The 22,635-nt window shown below is 37.0% G+C and overlaps 1 protein-coding gene across 4 annotated transcripts in view; it reads right to left on the reverse strand.

Annotated features, from left to right (window-relative positions):
• Nucleotides 1-2,394: 2,394 nt before the first annotated feature.
• The window catches only part of LOC121314711 (cAMP-regulated phosphoprotein 21-like), a 69,391-nt gene continuing 49,150 nt past the window's right edge, over nucleotides 2,395-22,635 (reverse strand). For 3 of the 4 annotated variants that reach the window (XM_041248274.1, XM_041248273.1, XM_041248272.1), the window contains 2 exons: nucleotides 3,730-3,878; nucleotides 2,395-3,215 (listed from right to left, as the gene is read on the reverse strand). In XM_041248274.1, coding sequence (XP_041104208.1) covers nucleotides 2,958-3,215; nucleotides 3,730-3,878 — 407 coding nt within the window. In that variant the 3' untranslated portion in view covers nucleotides 2,395-2,957. Of the gene's footprint in view, nucleotides 3,216-3,729; nucleotides 3,879-21,844; nucleotides 22,431-22,635 lie in introns of those variants that run through there. The other variant, XM_041248275.1, reaches the window with a different exon arrangement.

Consider the following 22,635-nt stretch of genomic DNA (forward strand, 5'->3'; position numbering starts at 1 on the left):
AATAGAATAGACCCAGGGGTTAAAATGGGGCATAACGGCCTGGAACGATGTTCCACCTCTCAGGATTCCGCTCCTGGTCTTCAGATTGAAAGTAGGATTCAGTTCCTGGTCTTCTGATAGAAAGTAAAAACTACCAATCACAGAGCACTCACTAGTATGCAGTTAGAGTAACTTTTATGCTACACACAGAAAATATAGTAAAATTACATGAAGTTTATCCAGTTATAATCTTGATGGTTTTAGGTGTGTGTCTTCTGTTGTACCACGCTACTACTCCAGCACAGAACACAAGTTAGAACGCACACCAAATTAATTGACTAACACCCCCCAATCCCCCCCCCCCCCCCCCCCCGGATATATAATATGATCAATACAAATAAATTAAAAGGTATGAATGGATCAGCTGCTAATAGAATATAAGCTCCATCATTAATGTCCTGTATCACTGAGCAAATCTATTAAGTCTGTGGTAAACCTGCCTGCACATTTTAAAAATAGCAGTTACACATTAACGCAGTTCAACCCTGACAGTTGCCAAAACATTTTTTTTTTTTTTTTTTTTTTACCTGTGAGCTGGCCTAGAGGAGAGTATCCTACATACTGAGACTAATAGGTATCCGGAAATTTTTTAAATGGACATACAACATACAATATATGTTATACATGGGGGTGTTTGTTTTGGGAATATTTTTCGACTGGTCTAAATGTCTTCCGAAAGCCCTGGACACTATACTCTAACTCCATAATAATAATAAAAATAATAATAATAATAATAATAATAATATAATAATAATAATAATAATAATCTTCCAGTGTTTTCCATTACCACCATGAGATTTAGATCTGAAATGCTGATTGCTACTGCAGGTTGCCTTCATCCTCTGCATTCCAATCACACAGATGCCTTTTTTTTTCAATGCAATGCCTCTTAGTTATATTATCGTTTCGCTTTCCTGTCAAAATCCTCTCCAAAAGGTGTCTGATCATCATTCTAGCCACGTATTTGCAGCTGCTTTTATCCTGAATCCTCGTCTGCTTTGATGGTAACCTCTCGAGACAGCTGGCTGCTTTGAAACCACCTCCCTGAAGCTGGTTTTGCATTCTGTATGGTCGTGCAAGATTTCTTTAACCCCAGTGTTCTAATGACAGATCAATGTGTGACCTCCACAATACAATCAACATAACAGATTTATTTGCATTCCATTCAGTGAATGACTGTAAAGTCAAGTTGGGGATCAAAACACCACTGCACCATTTTAAAAGGATTATTAATAACTAGCAAAGGCACCAAAATTCATGATGCAGAAATGCTTCCGAACCCCATTCCCAATATTCAGCTGCAGTCGAGACCTACACCACTGGAACGCTTGCACAATAAGGGAGACCAGACAAAAAGTATAGAAACATGTTTATAAAAAAAAGAAATCAATGAGTTATAGCACTTCGTTATTTCACATGGAACAAATAGGACAAATGCAAAGTTCTCATAAGTAAGTTTAAAAATCAGACCAATGTTATAATTCAGCAAGGTAAGTATAGGCAATTACAACAGTTGTAAAATTCTGATCAGTAGGAGGGTCCTGCAAACGGTGGGCATGAACATCAGGTACATTGTGATCAAGCCAGGTTTCAGCCATAACAATGTATATTGAATGCCAGTGAAAATGCAGTTAATCATGTACTGGATATTGATAAATTAAAAAAAAAAAAACAATACAGGCATTCAGCATTCATCTTCATTTAACCTCTGGATTCTGAAAAAATCATGTTGTGCCAAGAAGTGACAAATTATATATGTTATTTTGTTAAAATGTTACTTTTTTCTGAATTTAACTTTTGAGAATGTATTTTATTGTTCATGCAAAATGTTTTCATAATATCAATTCATCATAAAGAACTCTCTACAGTAAACTCTTAGGGTTCCACAACATATGTCAGACATCTGCCTGTAAAGGAGTGTGGATTTGTGGAATTGGGTTTTTCCTATCACTTGGTCTTTTTTTTTTGTCACATAGTTCATTTTGACATTATTCACTTTCACCCCACCCCACCCCACCCAAACTCACACACTTAAACTAGGAAATCTTGCCAAGTCAATACTTACAGAAATAACCTTTGAATAAAAAATACAGAGGTAAATGTTTTGCACACTTATGATACAATACATGTTCAAATCCATCCTCACAATATTATGATATTATATGTTGTTTTCTACAGTTGCTGACAGTATGCATTGCATTAGACTAACACGGTTTGGATGATATGTCAGTTTGAATTCCTGTATTTCTTTTCACATATTTTTCAGGACATGTCCACTTTACCCCCCTTACCAACTTTGCCCCTGATGTGATTTTAAAACATATACATGAATAATGTGAGAGAAGACACAAGGGATTAGAAATGTGACCTTTCTCCATGAGGTCAAGTGGTTTATTGTCGTCGAACACTACAATACATCATATATCAATAAAAAAAACAAAAACAAAAACAAAAAAAAAAACAACCTCTATAGTGTATAGAAATTATTCCTTCCATACATCAATTTTTAAATCCATTACAGCTTTGGTACAATGTGATATTTTTTATTAGATTTTTTTTTTTAAATACTTTTCGCTCAACACAAAGTACAAAATGAATCAGATTCTGATTTATTACAATCTACACAGTGGTGATCAGTGATAAGGAAGAAGTCTTAACTCAGTGAATGCATGTCACCTAGCTAAACTACAAAGGCATAATTAGCAGACATGACTAAAATATGCACCGTTTACCAGACATTACTTTATTTATTAATTTATTTATTTATACAGAATACCAGCACTTATGACTGAGAAGTATAAAACCTTAGTTTTTCAACTCACTATATATTTTTCTATTCAGTTGTTTTAAAAGGCCATGATTTATATTTCCAACAATGAATTGAAAATATATTTTCTTTCAGTTCTATTCTGCCAGTGTCAGTATTTTACTTGCCAGCCTGTGTTGTTAATACTCATACAGTTTGTCCTGCAGTTAGCAGGGACCATGGGCACGTTGTTGGAGGGACAGTGAGGGGCGACCAGCCTTAGATTGCTAGGTGGGGATGGAGGCACAACATTGCAATAGACAGGAATCCCACTGGCTGGATGTGTCCCTTGACCTGACTGACTGGGCAACATGATTGTTTGTTGGTATGGTTGTTGTGGCAATCCTTGAGAACTCTGGGTCATTGGCACCTTTAGGAAAACAAATATACTGTAAAGCACATTCCGTAATTACAAATTCATCTTAGTAGAATCAGATTACATTTTCATAATTGTATTATTTTTTGCTATTTCATTGCCTTTTTATAATTTTAAAACAGTGTAGGTGGTTCACATTGCTATTCTCCTACTAAAATACTGTTTCATGCACATTTGTTAATTGTTTAATTGTTTTGTTTGATTTTTTTATTAGTAATTATCCCCTGCACCTGGCTATCACTGTAAATTAGAGACAGGCGCAGGGTATTTAAAGAAAGCAGCCAGTCTGTCATTATATATATAACAGTATTTAAACACTCAGAATGATAGCAAACATATACTAACTTTTAACAAAACTTACACATATACTAACTTTTAACAAAACTGCATAGCCCATGCAAATGTGTTAAGCTGTATTGGCTTGTACTGCCCCCTGCTTAGCTTCTAAGGTCAGTCGGGATCTGTTTAGATTGAATTGACTGCAGAGTATTAGGTTCAGAGAACCCACCTGATAAGGTGACATTGCTGGGTATTGGACGAGCATGCCTTGCACCTGATTCCCCTGTTGACTGGACATCAAGCTCTGATTCTGTGGAGGTTGCTGCATTCCCATAAGGCCCTGGAATCCTTGCTGATTGGGTAGAACAGTCTGGTAACCTATGCAAGGATCATATTAAATATTGGTTTGCAATACAATAAAATACTGTACTTCCATAGCACTTTAAACAACAATTGTGAAACGTCAAAAAACAAAACAAATAAAAGACTGAATATGTTTTGAGTCATCCAGAGATGAAGAGGAAGTGAACCAATGGAAAACCCTTGCACTAACTACTTGGAGTTAGAGTTTACAAGCAGCCACTGTAGTGTGTCTATATGGTGCAGATGCTGCAAGAACTGGGCAGGTAAGCAGGAACATTGTGGTCTGGATTTGCTCTTCAACATTGTGACATTTTGTTACATTTTCTGCTAACATATATGACATTTAATGAATAAGAATTGACCTTCCTCATAACGTAATCTGCATTAATAGTTTAAACCTGACCTGAATGGCCTAGAGCTGGTCTACTGTGTAGATATCAGTAAGTTATTTACAAAACCATAAATGGAGAACATAAAACAAGTTTAAACAGAAAAAACAGTTTGGAACATGTACAAGAACGGAATAGTTAATAATTTACATATTGTTAAGAATCTGTTCCCATTATTTGGTTCAGTCAGTCATGTAATTGTGAGATATGGATATGTCGTAGAAGTTTTTGAAGTGTAAAGCAAACAAAAGCTTATCAGTTCATTTATCCCTTTTAAAATGACACCAATAACAATTAAGAGAATAAGTTATGATTCCCTGCCTTAATGTTTCCATTATAAAGTGAAGCAATTTTATTAAAAGGGTCAACATAAGGTATTGCCAGTGAATTGTGCAAATAAAAAAAAAAGAAAGATAAATGTTAACTATACTGAGTGAACTTAATCCTCATTCCTCACTGTTGTAGATGTGATTTATTAAGATCTTTCATTACTGGATGAGTACATCATAAAAATAAGCACTGTTAAATTCATCTTAATGAGAAAACCCTCTAAATGCTAGATACAGAAAATGAGAATTGTATATTATGGCCTGTAATACTACTATGTTAGAGTTTTCTTTCATACGCAAATTCATTGACGTTAATGACCTCACTAAAAACAATAATATGCATCAGAATAATGAAGGTAGTATTAGATCAGCTGCTGATTTGGTCAGGGATCATGTCACATTCTTACTATTCACTGTAATGGGCAATGTGACGTCACAGCCATGGCCATATCTCAGGACATTGCCACGGTTCTCATTACATCTTTTTATGTCAGTTGTTTTTAATTTAAAATGACCTCATAGCTATTGTATAGTGGCAATATGGCACTCCAACGTGTGTGTCATTGTGTGATATCACCAATTCTTGGCGCTGCCTCGTGTCTCACAATGCACCGGAGGCGTGGCGATACCCTACAACAACACACAGCCTTATGTTGTAGTCTGGTTATAATGTCCCATTAGCTAAGTACACGGTTGGCACTTAGAGAATGGAATGAACTGAAAGAGCCCTAAGAGATTACCATTCATTACGCACAGGCAATCGTGTATTGTATAACAGCATATATGTCAACCCATAAGTGTCCAAACCTAATCTTAGGCCACTAGATTTTGTTTTGGAGGGGAAGGAGCTGAAGAAGGATGAAGATTTTTGTACATGGCTGATAGTTACGCCACTGACATAGACTTAAGGGCTATGCACACCGGAAGCGAAGTATTTAATACTGAATGTTTATGTGTGATCTGGTTTAACATGTAAATCATTCAAAAAATACATCTATGCATATTTCTTTATAAATATTGAGATGATTAGTTTAATATACTTTTGTTTTTTTTAATTGTCAACACTATTTAAAAGAAGAAGCATCATTTTACAGAAATACGAAACCAGAGTGTGGCATTCCCTGTCACTTTGACCAAAATTACGGTGAAAAAGATACACACCATCAATTTACATTTGTTCTGTTATTTCTTATCATATGGCGTCTTTCTTTGTATTGTCTTTATAACCACTGGCATCATAAAGAACATTATATTTTTTTACTTCAATAATTACATTCCCATTGTTGTCCATTTCTTTTATTTCTGTGGTAATTTCTGCGTGAATTAGACAGTGACAGTCTGACAGCCTCTCTTTCGACTCCGAGTAATGGCATGTTGTGTACAGAAACATAGAAGGCTTGCGCAGGCAAACCGTCAGTTTGAGACATGGCAATTCTACTTTTGGTGTAAGGGGGAGTTTGCGTAGCAGCTACAGGAATATAGAATGGTAATGTACACCTCTTCATGGTGACCCCCCCCCTCCCCACTTCAAAAAATGTAAAATAATAATATGTTTGGACAGCTGTATTGGATTTATCGCTGTATCATGTATAAAGGGTTTTTGCAGCATCACAAACAATAACAAACTTACGCACAAACGTGAGAATCCATTACATGGCTGTCTCTCAATTGTGAAAAACCGTGAGTTTCACAGATAAACTCTGAGACTTGACATCCACGCACAAGTTAGGCTGCAAGGTAAACCAATTTTCCTAAATGAAATGTTGTTCCAGGTGATGTCTATTAAATCTAAATATTGGAGAGGGAATTGGGCCGATACAGAAAGCTTGTGTCTTCCATTAGAAGAGTTTCCCTGGGTTGTAAAAATGATACCATTAAACACGTCTCGTCTTTTGGAGAAAGGCAGGCATGGAAGAGATGGAAGGGGAGTTCTCTGACTTCTCGTTAATCTCTGACATCCCTGACAGTCAACCATTCGGCAGTGATAAGTGACACATGCAACAGAAAACAATGGTAGGTAACTAAATGCAATCAAAAGAAAACTTCTGATATCTGTTCCCAGTGTGAAAGCACAGTATGTAGTAAATGCACATGACAAGTTGATAAGTGTTACATCTGTGTTGATTGTGCTAATATGGGGGCTACGTTAAAGTATGTTTCCCTGATTGCACAGTCACGTTACACAATGGGAAATTAGATATTTTCTTTTTGTTTATTTTATTAGTTTTTCATTTTTTGAAGTAATGCGTTATATGTCCCAATTCTGAAAACAAAGCTGTTTATGTTAAATACAAATGTCATATATGTATTAATAAACATCATCTTTTGAGTTGTATCTGAAAGTTTGTCTTTCATATTCAAATCAAAGCTGTTTAAAATGTATCCGTCAAAATTACTGCTGCCAACGGTTCTAGGTGGTAGCATAAACCCGGCGGTCCTAGTGTTAATAGAAAATTACAACAAGACGCATAATTTAACACAGCGTTTAAACAGCTTTGGAATATTTGGAAAAAGGAGAAAAAACATTAAGAATCTGAGGCAGTGGTGGGATATTGGTAAAACGCAAAATGATTTTGCCAGGAGTACACTCTTGATGCAACTGGGTCACTTAACGCAGCTGTGAGAGTTGGAGACCAAAATCCCCCAACTTGAAAGCAAACGCACACTAATAACACAAAGCAGAACCTACAGATGCTAACAGAACACAAGAACGTGATTGGATGTCTGCTGAAGGAGATGGTGAAGGGGGGGAGCTTATGTGCTCTAGTTTCACAGAGCTAAGGGACGCTCCCACCAGTTTCTTTTTCGGCCTGGAAGAGAGCAGACAGCCGGAACCTGTGTCCGGACATCCTGCAGCAGAGAGATGTACAGCCGGGAGATCAAAAGGGAGGCGGTGCAGTTCTGCAGTCAGCTGTAAAAGAATGAGCCCTATGAACAAGACATTGACCAAATGCTCCAGGATCTACCCAGCCTCAGCGAGGAGGAACGGCACGACCTGGACACACTGCTCTCTAATGGCAAAGTTCCTGGAATAGACTGACTACCCGCTGAATTTTATAAAACATTTAGAAAATAATGGGAGAGGATGTGTTCCAGGTGCTGAGAGAGCCAAACACAAAGAACTGCCGCAGGGTAGTAATCCCATTGCTGCCCAAGAAAGATTTGTGCCTGCTTAAGAACTGGCGACCTGTATCGCTTTTATGTTCTGATTTTAAAATAATTACAAAGAATTTAGCAAACAGACTTAAAACAAGTGCATACCTGGATGTTCCATTTTTTTTATCTGTTACAAATATTTGATTCTAATGTAGGACTGGTATCCTTGGTCCAAGAAAAAGCATTTGACAGGGTCACTTCCCATTCAAATCACATTACACCAGTAAGAATTTAGTTACTTTCACCTCTGACTATAGCATCTACTTTGATTTCAATTCTGATTTAGATATTTCTGGAACTGTACTGTGTTCTTAAATAATAAATTTAGTCTTTTTATTTGTTTTGCAAAATAAAAACAATGTTTTACTTTTATTGCATTTGCACTTATTAAGTTTGTAATACAATGATGCATTTACGAGATTATGCTTCAGTTCATTTGATTTCAGATGTTTTGTTTATCTTTTCTTTTATACATATTTATGCATTTCCCTTTTGTGTAGGATCATAATGGAATAAAAAAATGAAGTTCACAGACAGATTTGTAGGTTGAAGCTGCACAGTGTGTTTTTTATCCATAATAAATTCTTTTCATTTTGGTGAATTAAGTTATTCTGTTTTTTTTTTTTGGCTATCAATCAGTCTATCTGCCTGTTTGGTAAGCAATTTTTGATTTGAGTGCCTAGTTTTACACTAAATTTGCCAGGTGAATTCATTGACGTTGCTTGCAAACAGTGATGACATGTGCTGGTAGAGTGGAGATTAGAAGCAAAGCACAGAATATTTAATCATGCAGCGATATTCTGATATGAATTAAGAAGCATGATTATAACTTATATGATTATTCTTTTTTTTCATATATATATATATATATATATATATATATATATATATATATATATATATATATATATATATATATAAGGGTGCACATACTGTATGAGCCTTTACACCACTAAACCTACTTGACAATCTACAACAGCTTTTCCACGGTCCATAGAGTACGCATATACAGTATATAGGCTAGTTTTAGTGGCAGTTCCCATCAGATCACTTGAAATATTACTGCATGCTCAAGGACCACTATCTCAAATTGTGTAATTTATGCTCCACTCAATTCCCGTGAAAGAGGAGTTTTATTTAAAAAAAAAAAAAAAAAAAAACAGGGCAAACATGAAAAAAAATTATAGTGTGCGTGTGTGTATATATATACCTGAAGGAATAAAAGTGTAAGCAGAATATAACTGGTTGAGAAAATAGAGGACTAGGGGGCCTATGAACGAAGCGTTGTTTAACGCATCTGTAGAATTGTGACATATGTAAGAAAGGGAAATGCCCAGTGCATCTTGAAAAATGTGCATGAGCAAATTCATAAGGGCAACTTTAACCCTCCACAGCAAGATGCTCCAGGGAATATGCAGGTAGCTCCTTAGCATTTCATTGACTTCTATGCTCCTGATTACATATGCAGAAAGGAAGCGCCTATGCATAATGATATGTGCTAAAGTGAGCCTCTAATCACTCCATTACTTGCACATGCTTAACTTTACTCCACTTAGGACTTGGCATAAATGATGTGACAGGGCTATAAAAAGGTGTGCTTGTGTAACTGTGTTCTTCAGACAGAGATGAAAAGCCATGACATACGGTGTTGATATCATGGGAAGATGTGGCGATAACAAAAATGCTGTATGTCATGACCGTTAATGAGATATCTTGTTTATACAAAGAATGCATACATCAATAATATACTGTATATGTAAGGTATCAACCACGAAAGGCCATACGGTTCCCATGATATACACCACGCCAGAAGTGGTATATATCATCAGAACCACACGGCCCGAAATGGTTTATACTGCTTATAACATGGCTGTCTGTCATTTGTGGGAAGAAAAACAATACAAATAATTAAAACACAATTAAATTAAAAAAGACAAAACCAGAAACTTTTAGTGTGTATACATCTATAGTCCCAAATTGAATTGAATTGAATTCATTGTTCGCTTATTAAAAACTGCACAAGTTCGTTTATTGTGAATTTCTGCATTGAAAGTACTATATCACTAGAAATTAGAGGACTGGGTAAAAGCTGTGATGATGGGCGGAGTTTCAAATGACCCTAAGGAAGTAAGGAGAGCAGCTGCGATGGAGACTGAAGCCGGATCTTGAAGTGAGTTTGTTAACTTGTTATATGCAAGGCACACATATTCTAGTATGTTTTCTTCCTTTTGGATCTCAAAATATGTTTTTGTTAGTTGTCGGACACCCTTGCATCCAAGTCGTGCCAGATTAAGTTGACGATCGAACCAGACTTTACTCACCAATCAGACCGCGGTGTCAGGGGGCAGTACCTCAGTATTTCATTCCGAAATATATTAAAGAAACTAGGTCAAATGCATCATTTTTGACTTTGTTTTTGTAACAAACAACAAATACCATGTCAGTTTGTCACAGAATTTAGAATGTAGTGGTGCATACTGATTTATTCAGTGTGAAGTGGCTCATTAGTACACAAGCCATGGTATACGCTATATATACACACGGTCATGTGATGCTGTTTAACCAGTCAGATATGGTTATTTCTCCAAGCCGTTTTATGAGCATATTTAAATTCTGTTTTAAACACATGCCTTTGGGGGAAAAAAGTGATGTCTCTGACAGTGCCTACATTTGTGTGGCTTAATTAGTTTATGGGCTATATTAAAAAATTGTACATTTTACAGTTTTTTGACAGTGACAAAGAAAAAATCAGCACAGTAGTCACTAGTGACGATGGCTTCTGTTTTGTATAATTTGTTTCATTTTTCAATAATTGTTTAATAGGATGTTTGTAGTTAAAACACAACAGCACAATATGACAGAGAGATAGATAAAACAGAAGATCATACTAGTATAACCTCATGGAACTATAAAAAATGTTACTAGTACTACCCCTGTTTCCACAGAGCTCAATGGTTACAAACTTTTCTATTTCTATCTCGCGCTGAAAAGAGTTATACCAGTACTGCAGCAAACAAAGGCATTGCCAGGCTTTACAAAAGGCTGATATTTCCTGAATGATAACTTGACAAAACACAGCCGTACAAAGGATCACGTTGCTTTTAAGCCTTACCCATACAGCCAAACTACACGTCTCGGCAAAGAAAAAGGATGCTGTGTTTTAGCAATGCTGCTGCCTATATCTTCCAAAGAAAAGACCAAATTCAGACTAATTATGTCAGGTAAGATGCGTATGTAAAGGCGCAACCCAATACAACCTTTTAATTACTACATATACCCTAACTAGTACCACCGGCCTACAGTATAAACTCCCAATTGTCATTTTTAACTAAACTTAACAAGTAACAAAACGAGACTACCCACTTTCAAGCATGCAATCACAACACGATCAGATAAAATAGCAGGCAATAAAATATATTGTAATATAGTATTATATAGTAACTCACCAAATTATTTGCCACGGATAATCATTAAAACTAAAAGTTGAAATAAATAAGTGTTGCTGTGTGTTGCTACCGTGCGCAGCCGATACCAGGACCAAGACAGTGCCGAGAAAGTTTGTGAACGCCTATGATAACAGTGGAAGTTCCATAGTTTTACTATGACAGCCTTCTTGAATCAAAATCTTAAATATCCAATAGGGTTTATATTAAACAATTCCATGTCTTTTGAAACAAAATGATGTATGAATTAGATAAATAATGAGTAATTAAGATTCAGGGTATGTGAAAAAGTAAGTGAACCCCTGGTTGTATCAGCTTAATTAAGGGGATAATTAGAATTGGGTGTTTTTTTTTATATAATTAAGTAGCTCTTCAGGGGTGAGTTTGGGAGGCCTCACCCTATATAAAGATCAGAAACTTTGTGAGTTTGGTCTTCATCATATAGATGTGTGGAAACACGTCATGCCACGATCAAAAGAAATCTCTGAGGACCTCAGAAAAACAATTATTGATGCTCATCAGTCTAGAAAGGGTTACAAAACCATTTCTAAGGATTTGGGGCTCCACCAATTCACTGTAAGACAGATAAAATTAAGAAAGTTCAAGACCACAGTCACTCTACCCAGGAGCGGTCGTCCTACCAAAATCTATCCCAAGAACAATCCGGAAAATCATCAAGCAAGTCACAAAGAACGCCAGAGTAACATTCAAGGATCTGCAGGCCACTCTCGCCTTGGCTAATGTGAGTGTTCATGACTCAACTATCAGAAAAAGACAAGAATGGTGTTCATGGAAGGATAGCCAGGAGGAGGAAACCACTACTCTCTAAAAAGAACATTGCTGCCCATCTGAAGTTCGCCAAAGAGCACACAGATGATCCACAAGACTTCTGGAACAATATTCTCTGGACAGACGAGTCAAAGGTAGAACTGTCTTGCCTCAATGAGAAACGCTATGTTTGGCGAAAACCAAACAATGTTCAAACAGAAGAACGTCATCCCAACCGTCAGGCATGGTGGTGGGAGTGTGATGGTTTGTGGCTGCTTTGCCTCAGGACCTGGACGGCTTGCCATCATTGACACAACCATGAATTCTGCATTGTATCAGAAGATTCTAGAGGAGAATGTCAGGCCATCATTCCGTGAGCTGAAGCTGAACCGAAAGTAGGTCATGCAGCAGACAATGATGCTAAACATACAAGCACATCTACAAAAGAATGGCTACAGAAGAAGAAAGTCTGCATTTTAGAATGGCCTAGTCAAAGTAATCTTTTTAACATGGAGAGGAACGCAAACAGTTTTGTTCAAGGAATGTATAGCTACAATTCTGTCCATGCTTTACCATCGTCTGATATTCATGATGTACAGTAATTGAGATGGTTTAACATTGGTAATAAAAATAAATTCATAGTTGTAAATTAAATAAGGTCGTGAAAATATTAAAGGTGCCCCTATCAAATCCTTCATAGCTGTTTTAAATTATACGCAGTATGCAATATAATGCTTTTGTGTTGCAGGGCGTTGACAAGATTTTGTTGAAGTGAAGTTTCTGTAACCATGAGAACGATCTGTTGACTGTCATCCTTTTGCCTGTGTGAAAGGGTTACAACGGCATTATACAGGTATAGATCGAGCAATTTCGTGCTGTCTGAATAAGTACTGTAAAGCCATAAATATCTGCGACCCAAATATTTGGAAATTGATTTTGTGCCAAAAATGTTTTTTTTTTTTTTTTTTTTTGTTCATACACAAAAAAAGGCATAATGAAAGGTTTGCAAATATTTATGGCTTTACAGTATTTTTCTTTTTTTTTTACGTCTGAGATGGCACAGTAATGGCATCTGTGTGTGAAAGGGGTAATGGACACTGTGCCAGGATTTCAAGCAACAGCCACACAATTTCCCCTTCAGCCAAATCCAAACCCTACTCTATTCTGATGTGTGGTGCATTCATTTCATTTAAATACTCCGGCCCACATATATGAAGCACAATGCAGTTTTCAACACTCCACAGTTAATACATAGCCTGCACAGCTCAAATTAAATGTGCACCAACATCTACCTGCGCTTACCAGTCCTTAGTACATAGGCCCTTAGAAGTAAAGTCACCGTGGTATGGCTTTACTTCCACATTTTCCATGGCTTAGATGCATAACACTGTACAGATTAAACAGTTACAATCATCTCTACTTCTTGTTTGCCTTGTTATTTGAAGTCCTTTTGAATGATTACAAATTAGTGTTTAACAGTATCATTTCTTTTTTCTACTCAGTTTTTGGATAATAATTGCATTATTCATGTCATCAAGACAAAACCACTTAATAGATGCACTGGAATTCCATTTAAACATGACAAATATGTAGCACTTTATTACCAGTGGTAACATCACATATGAACAGCAAAGTGATTACCTACAGAACCCACATGAAGTTTTCAAACTGGAATATATACCGTATTTCATTGGATTTGTTAGTAAATGTATGGGACAGAAATCAATAGAAATGAATCAAGTCACTCTTAATGCTATTCTGGACCATGTGTGGTGTTTCATTAAAGTTCCTTGCAAAGCCTTAACTCACATGCCCATAAATCTACTATGCCTCTCCCCTGCTTGACATCTTAGGATTGCATCCAAATTATAATTCAGAAACACAGTTAAGCAGTCAATGCCATCAGTTACTGGAGATATACAGTTAAAAGTCCACAGACTGCTCACTGCCATACATGAGTGACAGACTTTGCGTTTGCTGTGGTCTACAAACATTATTGCAACCATGGATTTCAATGTGCTAAAAAGCAAGATAACTGTCTTTGGCATTCAGGCTGAGGACCAAAGAGGGTCCATGGCATATAGTCCACAGTAGTTGATGGAGGAGCCACATGCAGTGTATATGCTGCAAGGTTACACTGAGTAACCTCAGCATTTAACAGTGTCCAAGAGGTGTGTGGCTAACTAACCCAAGACTTAAAGTGGAACAATAACAAAAAATGTTCCCAAGAGGTTGCTATGTGCCCAGTATCCTTTTCTGATGGGAGCAGGTTGGCCACATTGTATGCAATCCTGACCATGTCTGCAATCCATGTGGACAGCCGCTGTTCAGACATGGCTTGTCCGTGGAACTTAGACCCGAAGCAAATAAACAATTGACAACTCTGGGTGCAGTCAACATAATACGCCAGTTCTCTCCCCGGCAGACAGGAAAGGATACTGACTGACTGGTTGATGTGGAAAGCAGAAATGCTTTTAGGGGGGAAAAACAGGATTAGTGCAGAGAATAAACTGAGATCTAGCCTTCGCAAAAAACAAACAAGTTTATGGTGTTGAGAATGATTGCATTTCACCTACTGGTTTAGCAGAGGTAAAAGGAAGCAGGAAAGCTGTCTTTAGTGACCTAAATTTTAGCTCTGCTGAATTTAGGGACTCAGATGATGGTTTTGTAAGTGCAACTAGCACAACATTAAGTCGTCAGCGAGGGGCAGAGTCCTTTCCAGGGGTTCTTAACTTCCAAGCACCCTTCAAAACCTGTCCTGCCAGGAAGTGTGCTCAATTTTAATATGGCAAGCTGAGACAGCTGCCAGGTAGACCTAAAGCATGGAGGGAGATTTCCCTTCATCAAAAAGATCCTGCAAACACTGCAGTATGTCTGTGTGGCAAAGTGCCCACCCCTGTGTGTATTTTGTGTTGTGTGTAATGTTGGTGTATAGTCATTGGTACACGGGATATAAACGGGTCTGTGTAACACGAGTGTTTAAAATGTATATTTGTATTTAGGCATGAGGATTGCACAGCACTTCACGTGCAAGTAAAATGTAATAATATGTGAGCACAGGGAATTGCACTTTATTAATTCATGTGCAGTTGTACCGCGACTCCAATTGAATGATTGATTATCAATTGAGTCTTGGTACAGCTGCATAAAAGATGCGTGTTTTCACCACTCGGGGTTGTATGTTTGGTGAGTGGCGAACGGGATTGGAGACGGAGGTAATTATAATCGTATTAAGAAAAATAGAAGCTCACCGTGTTTTGTCTGTATAGTCTGTTTTGTTTGTCTCTTTTGTTTTGGCGAATGTGACATGTCCTGTGTTTTTGTTTTATTACAAACCTTTTATTTACTGTCTGTTCACTCAATAAATGCTGAGCGAAACCATTCACTCAGCTCCACCAAACTCCACCTCTCTCTCTCTCTGTTTATTTCCGGGTTCCTGTTTCTGGTCTGACGTCACCCACTACAGCCGTCTTTGTGACAGCCTGCTATGGGGCAAGTCGTGGATTCTAGTTCACGCGACTGACACCACGTCAGGAATATACCCCTGGGATTGTATAGACGCTGCTCTGGCATTCTGAAGTGTCTTAATGAGTTTGTCAGATAACCCGCGACGGCTCAAATGTCTCTGCTCAGGGGCCAGACTCAAAGCTGCAGAGCTGTTGGATGCCACAGAGACCCTCACGCCGATCAGCAAGTTCTGACGAGCCGGCAGCTCCCACGGTTGACCGTACAGGAGCTGTGCCACTACCAAAAACCGTGTTCTCATGGGCCACTTTGGGGCTACTAAGAGCACCCGGTCCCAATCTTGCCTGATATTCTCCATGCACAGTGGAAGCAGTGGCAATGGTGGGAAAGCATAGTCCTGAGCCATCTCCTCGTAGCTGGGCCCATGCACAGATGAGCTGGTTGTTTCCACCATAAGACAGCCTCCATACAGACCCTGTGGTTGAACCAGGCTTGGAGAGGGCGCATGTGTAAGAGCTCTAAGGGGAGAATCTGGGATGCAGCTGCCATCAGGCCCAGAAGTCTGGCAGGTTAGTACCCTCACCGCTGCATTGGGCTGAAAAAGCTCAAAGCAGACAGTTAATTTAATCAATCAGAGAGTTGAAGGGGCGGGTTTTCAGTGTTAAGCACTTTGAGAGGCTAAAATGTTAAAATGACAGCTAAAAAAATAAACAATTATTTTCAAAGCAAAAATAGTTACAATGAATATATAGTACACAATAGCTATACATATGCACCAAAAAAAAAAAAAAAAAACACCCATAAAAAACATATTCCTTTTGTTGTGATATCGTAAAAATACGTACCCAGGTGCTTGTGAGAGATATTGGGAGTTCATGTATAGAGGCTGTACACCTTTAAGAAGAAAGGTATGATGGGATATCAGCTGAACACTTGTCAGCTGATATACAAATGTGCAGAGGTGCTGGATTATTACACTCCGGTTTCACGCAAGTTAGGATGGTGACCAAACGTGTGAAAAGGTTAACATGTCTGTTATGCGACTGCTGGCTCAATTTACAGTAGCTATTGCGACAGTCCATAACGCAGCAGCTGTGCTGTACGACTGCAATAGTTTTAAAACTGAACATAACAGCCATATTAACAACAACAACAGTAAAATATGCCAATATTTGTCACAAATAATCCCACAGCATGATGCACATTTAACATTAATAACTGTATTTAAACGAAGATGTGTTTTTCTTCTTCTTATTATTATTATTTTGATATTTCCAGTACTGAAAATGGTTAAACAAGTCTACAGATCTGAAGAGACTAAATGTATGTGTATATAGTATTTAAATATGTATCATGCACTTAAAACATTTACATGTGATTTTCTTTTTTTTTTTTTTTAATCACTACTCGAAAAAGACCCGGGTACCCAGGCATTTTTCACAGGGGGTACCCGGTTCCAGATTTTCTACCTGTACCGACCTCTAATGTATGAAAAGGCGCTAGCAAAAACTTTCATATCGAAAAACGGCACATGGCCGTGGGGACTTAATCAGAAACTAAAGCTAAGAAGAATTATTGCTTAAAAAGCAATATTACTTCAAAATATGAAATAAGACAGAACAAAAGTGAATTAATTCAACTTTTCTCCGTAGTTACGACTTAGACAGCGCTCAGTCCTTCCTCAGGCAAAAGCTGAAAGAGAAAATTGTTCTAAGCCTTATACGTCACTCGTATTTACTTCCTGGGGAAGGGGAGAGGTGACGTTTGGTGCATATGGGGCTCTTAAAGGAGTAGTTTCGATAGAAGCACTCAGGTAATTCAGGCTATAAGAGATTATATCCCATTACGTACTTGAAAGGGAAAAGTAAAACTCTTTGAATAAAACACAGAGACTGTAAATGTTTAAGTCACATGTCAAAGAACTATGATTTTGAATTGTGGTTTCTTTATACAGCTGCTAGCAGCATGATTTATATTATAATTGTATCTTTCAGATTATAAATCAATTCAGATTACACGGATTTCAATTAGTGGGAGTCCTATACTTTTAATGCAGTTTGTGTAATATTAATAAACAACGCTCAATGGCTTAACTTTTATACAGTAAAACAGTAACAATCAGGAAGAAATAAGAGTCTGTATGTGCTGTGATTCCAGATAAATGTGGGAGTAAATATAAGAATACATTTTAAACCATGCTGTGGGAGGCACTCTCTCCTATTTCAGAGCTATACACCTAGTAATGTAATTTAATGCCCTCGTCTCTGTAACTGACTATCTCCAACATTCTAATTCTAAAGCTCTATAAAATCAGTAGTATATAAGATAAAAAACTATACTGTATTTAAATATGAATCTTGCATTGTAACCCTGTAACACCTGCAAGTTGCCTAGGCTAAAGGCGTTTGCCAAATAAATAAATACATAATAATACTAATACGACTACTATGACTTCTACGACTACTACTACTACTACTACTACTACTAATAATAATAATAATAATAATAATAATAATAATAAACTTTATTTTTGTAAACAACTGTATGTTTTTACTGTAACATGCATAAGTTTAAAATGCAGTAATGATCAATTAAAGGAAGATATTGCACCTTTCAATACTATATCTCATAGCACTACTGTGGTCACATCGTTCATCAAGAGTTAACAAGCTCCAAAGGCAGAAGGCTGCAATAAACTAAAAATAGCATCCTCTGTTGTGAGATCAGACTTATTTACTGCCCTGTATAGTAGTAATGACAGCACTGGTGCACCCTCCTCACCCGTGATAGATTGATTACGCACTACCTCCATCTGCCGTGTGACTTAACAGTTCTAAATAAGCTGCTGGGGCCAAACCTCTGACCCCACAAGAGCAGGGCTGTCAGTCATTAAAGTTAAGAGCTAACTTTTTGAGAAAGAGTACACTCCCACATCCCATCAACTGTATTGCTTGAAATACCAGTAATCATTTCTAAAAATAATATAGAAGAAACAATTACTGTCTATGTAATTATTATTATTATTATTATTATTATTATTATTATTATTATTATTATTTCATTATAAACCCTTATGAATAAGGGTTGAAATGTGTCTTTTTATATGAGTAACTGTAAAATAATTCATCATGAAATTATGATTACTTCCGCGGGAATTAATTGGACATAATTAAGCAACATTACCCAACACAGAGGGAATTATGATTCCTTTGTTTCTGGCCATAACTACAATCCCTTGATGAAATTATAGCCGTATTGTGTGCAGCTGGGTGCAAGATAAGCTATGATTATCTCACTTTACATCCAATTGCATGAAAAATAATCAGCACAACTTTCTATTGGCTAAGAATTCATGTATGACAGGTGTTAAAACTAAACAATACAAACAAAAAAAACTTATTGGGATAGATATTGAGTTTATTCAATTATTTTCTCTTGGGTTCTTAAAATTAAATAAACTAAACACACTATTTATTTATTAATTACATTTTTTCATTTAGCACAACATGTACAAATTCAGTGTATGTCTATTGGGTATTATTTCTATATAAAGATGTGCTAATTAGTCTGAATTAACTTGAGTTTAATCAGGTTAAACTTGACGCACATTATATTAAATTTGTTCAACATCTACTTTGACAAATAGGTTATTTCATCAAATGTACTTTTTTTTCTTTTTATAGGTATAGGTCTGCCACATCCCCAAAAATATAACCAGAAACTCATTTAGGAATAAACCCAGCATACAACCAATATCTTTGCTTAAAACGAATGTTAACAATACATGTTTTCATCGCTAGATCATGATACACTATACTGACCAGATGCCTCAGAATGTATATCGCCTAGGGCTGTCAAATCTATACAAACATAAAGATACTGCATTGTAGAGGAAAATGATACAATTGCTTTAAGTGACAGCTGTGATTTATTGTTGCAGTTCAAAGGCACACACAGTATTAGGTTTGCCTATACAGCCAAGAGGCAAATCCGTGCAAGGCATTGGATAGAAGACTTGAGTCAAAGAAAGGTGATCATCTCAGAATAAAGACCTTGATTTATCCTTATAGATGGTGTTTCCAGGACATAGGTTTTAAACACTATGCCTACTTTAAATTACTCCAAACTAATAACAAAAAACAGAGAATTTTCATTTTAGTTGCAAGCAATCATATGTTTTTTTTAGTTTTTTTTTTTTTTTATGATGAATGTAAGACAACAGCAATATAAATTGGGCAAAAAACAGATCAATATAAAACTATCTGTGCTTATTTTATTCTCCCAGTTGATACCGTACCTCAGAATATCAGCAAGTCTTTATCTAATAATAACATGTGGTAAGTTTTCTCTCATCTGTCACTGTCGCCCTCCTCTCAACACGAAACTGTATTTAGCAAAGCTGTGACATCAGCGCATTCTAGTCACTGGGACAGGATAATAAATCAAAGACAGAAGTAACAAAATCACAGTAATGCAGCCATATCACAATCAAAAATAATGTAGGTGGCAGAGGACACTACTTTCTTTTATATGCAAACAAAAGAATAATTTACAAAATCAACAATGCCTTAGTAAATATCACATAAATCCTATAGTCCTCTATAATATTATTGTGATTTTTCTTCAGTAGCTGGTCAATTGATAACCATTCAGTGCAGGCCAAAGAGAAACAAAGACTTTTCTCACAACTGTTTAGAACCACAAAGGACCTAATCAATCATAATAGCCTGCATGTTAGAACTGTCAGGTGATTTTACTTGCACTCTCCCAAATCTGTAGGAGAAAATTTGCAGACACCACTGAATGTGTTGATATATTCCCCTGCAGCGGTGTGATGGATTGTAGTGCGCGGGTGCGGATTACGAAGGCTCTTTGCTAACTAAAGAGTTCTATTTTAGATTATAAATTTTGTTAGAGTGACAATAGAATCTATCTGTACACCAGTGTCTGTAACATGAAAAAAGGCTAGGATAACTTATTCTGATGCAAACAGAGTCATAAATCAAACAGGAGGATGTGCAGGTTTATATATACAGTACTGTGCAAAAGTTTTAGGCAGGCGTGAAAAAATGCTGTAAAGTAAGAATGCTTTAAAAATATAGAACGCATTCGATCGGACAGGACGAGATTACACAGCGAGTTGCTGCGCTTAGCATCAGCTGTATTTACTGCATTTTTGTATCTGAAAGCTAATGTTTTCAGATTAAGAACAGTCAGCAGTCGACGACCAAAATAAATCGATGTCAATCTGCTGCCACCTTGTACAAGGCACAGCAATGATAATGTTTCTTTCTCTTTTGCTGATATATTTGCAACGTGGGACCTTTGTCGTGGCATTTTCTGGCAAAAATCGACCAATGTTCTCTTGACCCTCAGTGTGATCCAACATTTTTCCCTGTCCTTCTCTCTTAATGATGATATTATTTAATATTACACGCCTATGCGTGGTGATACATTTTATACGTAATTCCCTGGGGTTTAATCCCTAACTCTCTAGAATTATTAAATGAAACCAGAAATATTAGTTTATTATTAAAAAAATAAATAAATAAATGTAATTTATCAATCTGCCTCGCTGACTAAAGTAAAATGAGAAACCAAGTCAACAATAACAGATAACTTTGGGTAGCTCACATAAGACATATTTACATGGCATGAGAAGGGCTGACACTATATTTATATAATTTAATATCTGCTGCTTTTCCCTTGTGGAACGAAATGCCATTTATAAGGTGAATGATAAATGTGTAAAGAAATGTTTGTATTTATGAACAGTATTTAAACAATCGCTCACTTTCTTTCTCTGACAAGCATTTATAACGAACAGTTCAGACACTACACTATGCTCCCTGTGTGTTTTTGTTTTTGATGCCGTTCAGAATGCATTATGGGAGCTTTAACAGGAGTGCGGGTCTCGAGGTTCCCTTGGACTACAGATCCCAGAGTGAGAGCCGCTTCAGTGGTTGCCTGATGCAAACCGCTGGAATCCAAAGTGGCTGGGATGCGGAAGCAACTTTTATGACGAGAGACCATAAAGATGTGAAATTAACCGTACTAGCATGCACGTTTGGCACAACAGCTAGACAGGACCAGGTTTGTGTACGAAAAAATAACGTGACTATGATGTAAAACCTGCATGAAAATGTCCACTGCTCCCCATACAGACAGCCTTGGGAGTATACATTGAAGGTGTCAGGCACAGATCTCTATAATCGTATGTCTCCGCCAGTTTTCAGCCATGGTGATCTGCAATAGCTCGGTTGGACAGTTTCATTATATACCTCCGGGTTAATTATTTCTTTTTTATTTAATAAGTCGTGTGATAAATTAGTTGAAATATTATTCACTACTAACGATATGACACCCCAATGGACAATTGAAAAACAATTTGGGTAAGAGCAGTAAAACATATTATTAAACAACCAGGTACGAGGCATTTACAAATCACAGCTTTATTACATCGGCTTAACACTTTACTTTAGGGTTTCACTCACACAAGATGTCTCCTGACAACCATGGACTTCCAGGTGAGATTCTCTCGTGTGCCTGTTCTCTGTGCATGGAAACCACATTTTCCCAAGCTGTCTGCGAAAACTGCAGGAGAACGCTACGCATGGCTAATTTGCATATCAACCTCCTCCTTTCCCCTTCTTTTGCATGATGTCAGGTTAAAAGGGGTCTTCGATTAAAATAAAAGGAGCCAATGGAAACCCAAAATGTATAAGGTCATTTTTCATTTGGCTTGAGCACAATGTCTTGAGAAAAATTAGAACACACATGGAAACTCCTCCATTGACTGCTATTTCAAATATAATAATTTCGGTTGACTTTGAAACTTACAGTCACATAAGGTAAAAAATAAATAACAGATTGTCATTGTCCCCATAATCCTTTACACTGTGCTTTTCTTCTTTCTTTTTTTGCCAAGAAAGCACACAGCAGTACAGGATGCTGTCATTGTGTTCATCAGAGAAATCACTGATGTCACTAATGTGCTGGCCTGCTGCTCCTACAGCCCTACAAATGGACAACATGCAGGTGAAATCATTATGTTGTCCATCAGTGTCAGTCATCCGTTCTAGAAATAATAACAGCACAATCCTTAAAAACAAAAATCAAGAACAAGCTTGGCCGAGGAACTTGGATTGTTTTTCACTAACTTTCAAACGACAAACTTTCGAAGATTACATGAGAAGGGAGGGGGTAAAGACACAGGCATTCA

The sequence above is a fragment of the Polyodon spathula genome, chromosome 4 (genome assembly GCF_017654505.1).
Source record: "Polyodon spathula isolate WHYD16114869_AA chromosome 4, ASM1765450v1, whole genome shotgun sequence".
Taxonomy (NCBI): Eukaryota; Metazoa; Chordata; class Actinopteri; order Acipenseriformes; family Polyodontidae; genus Polyodon; species Polyodon spathula.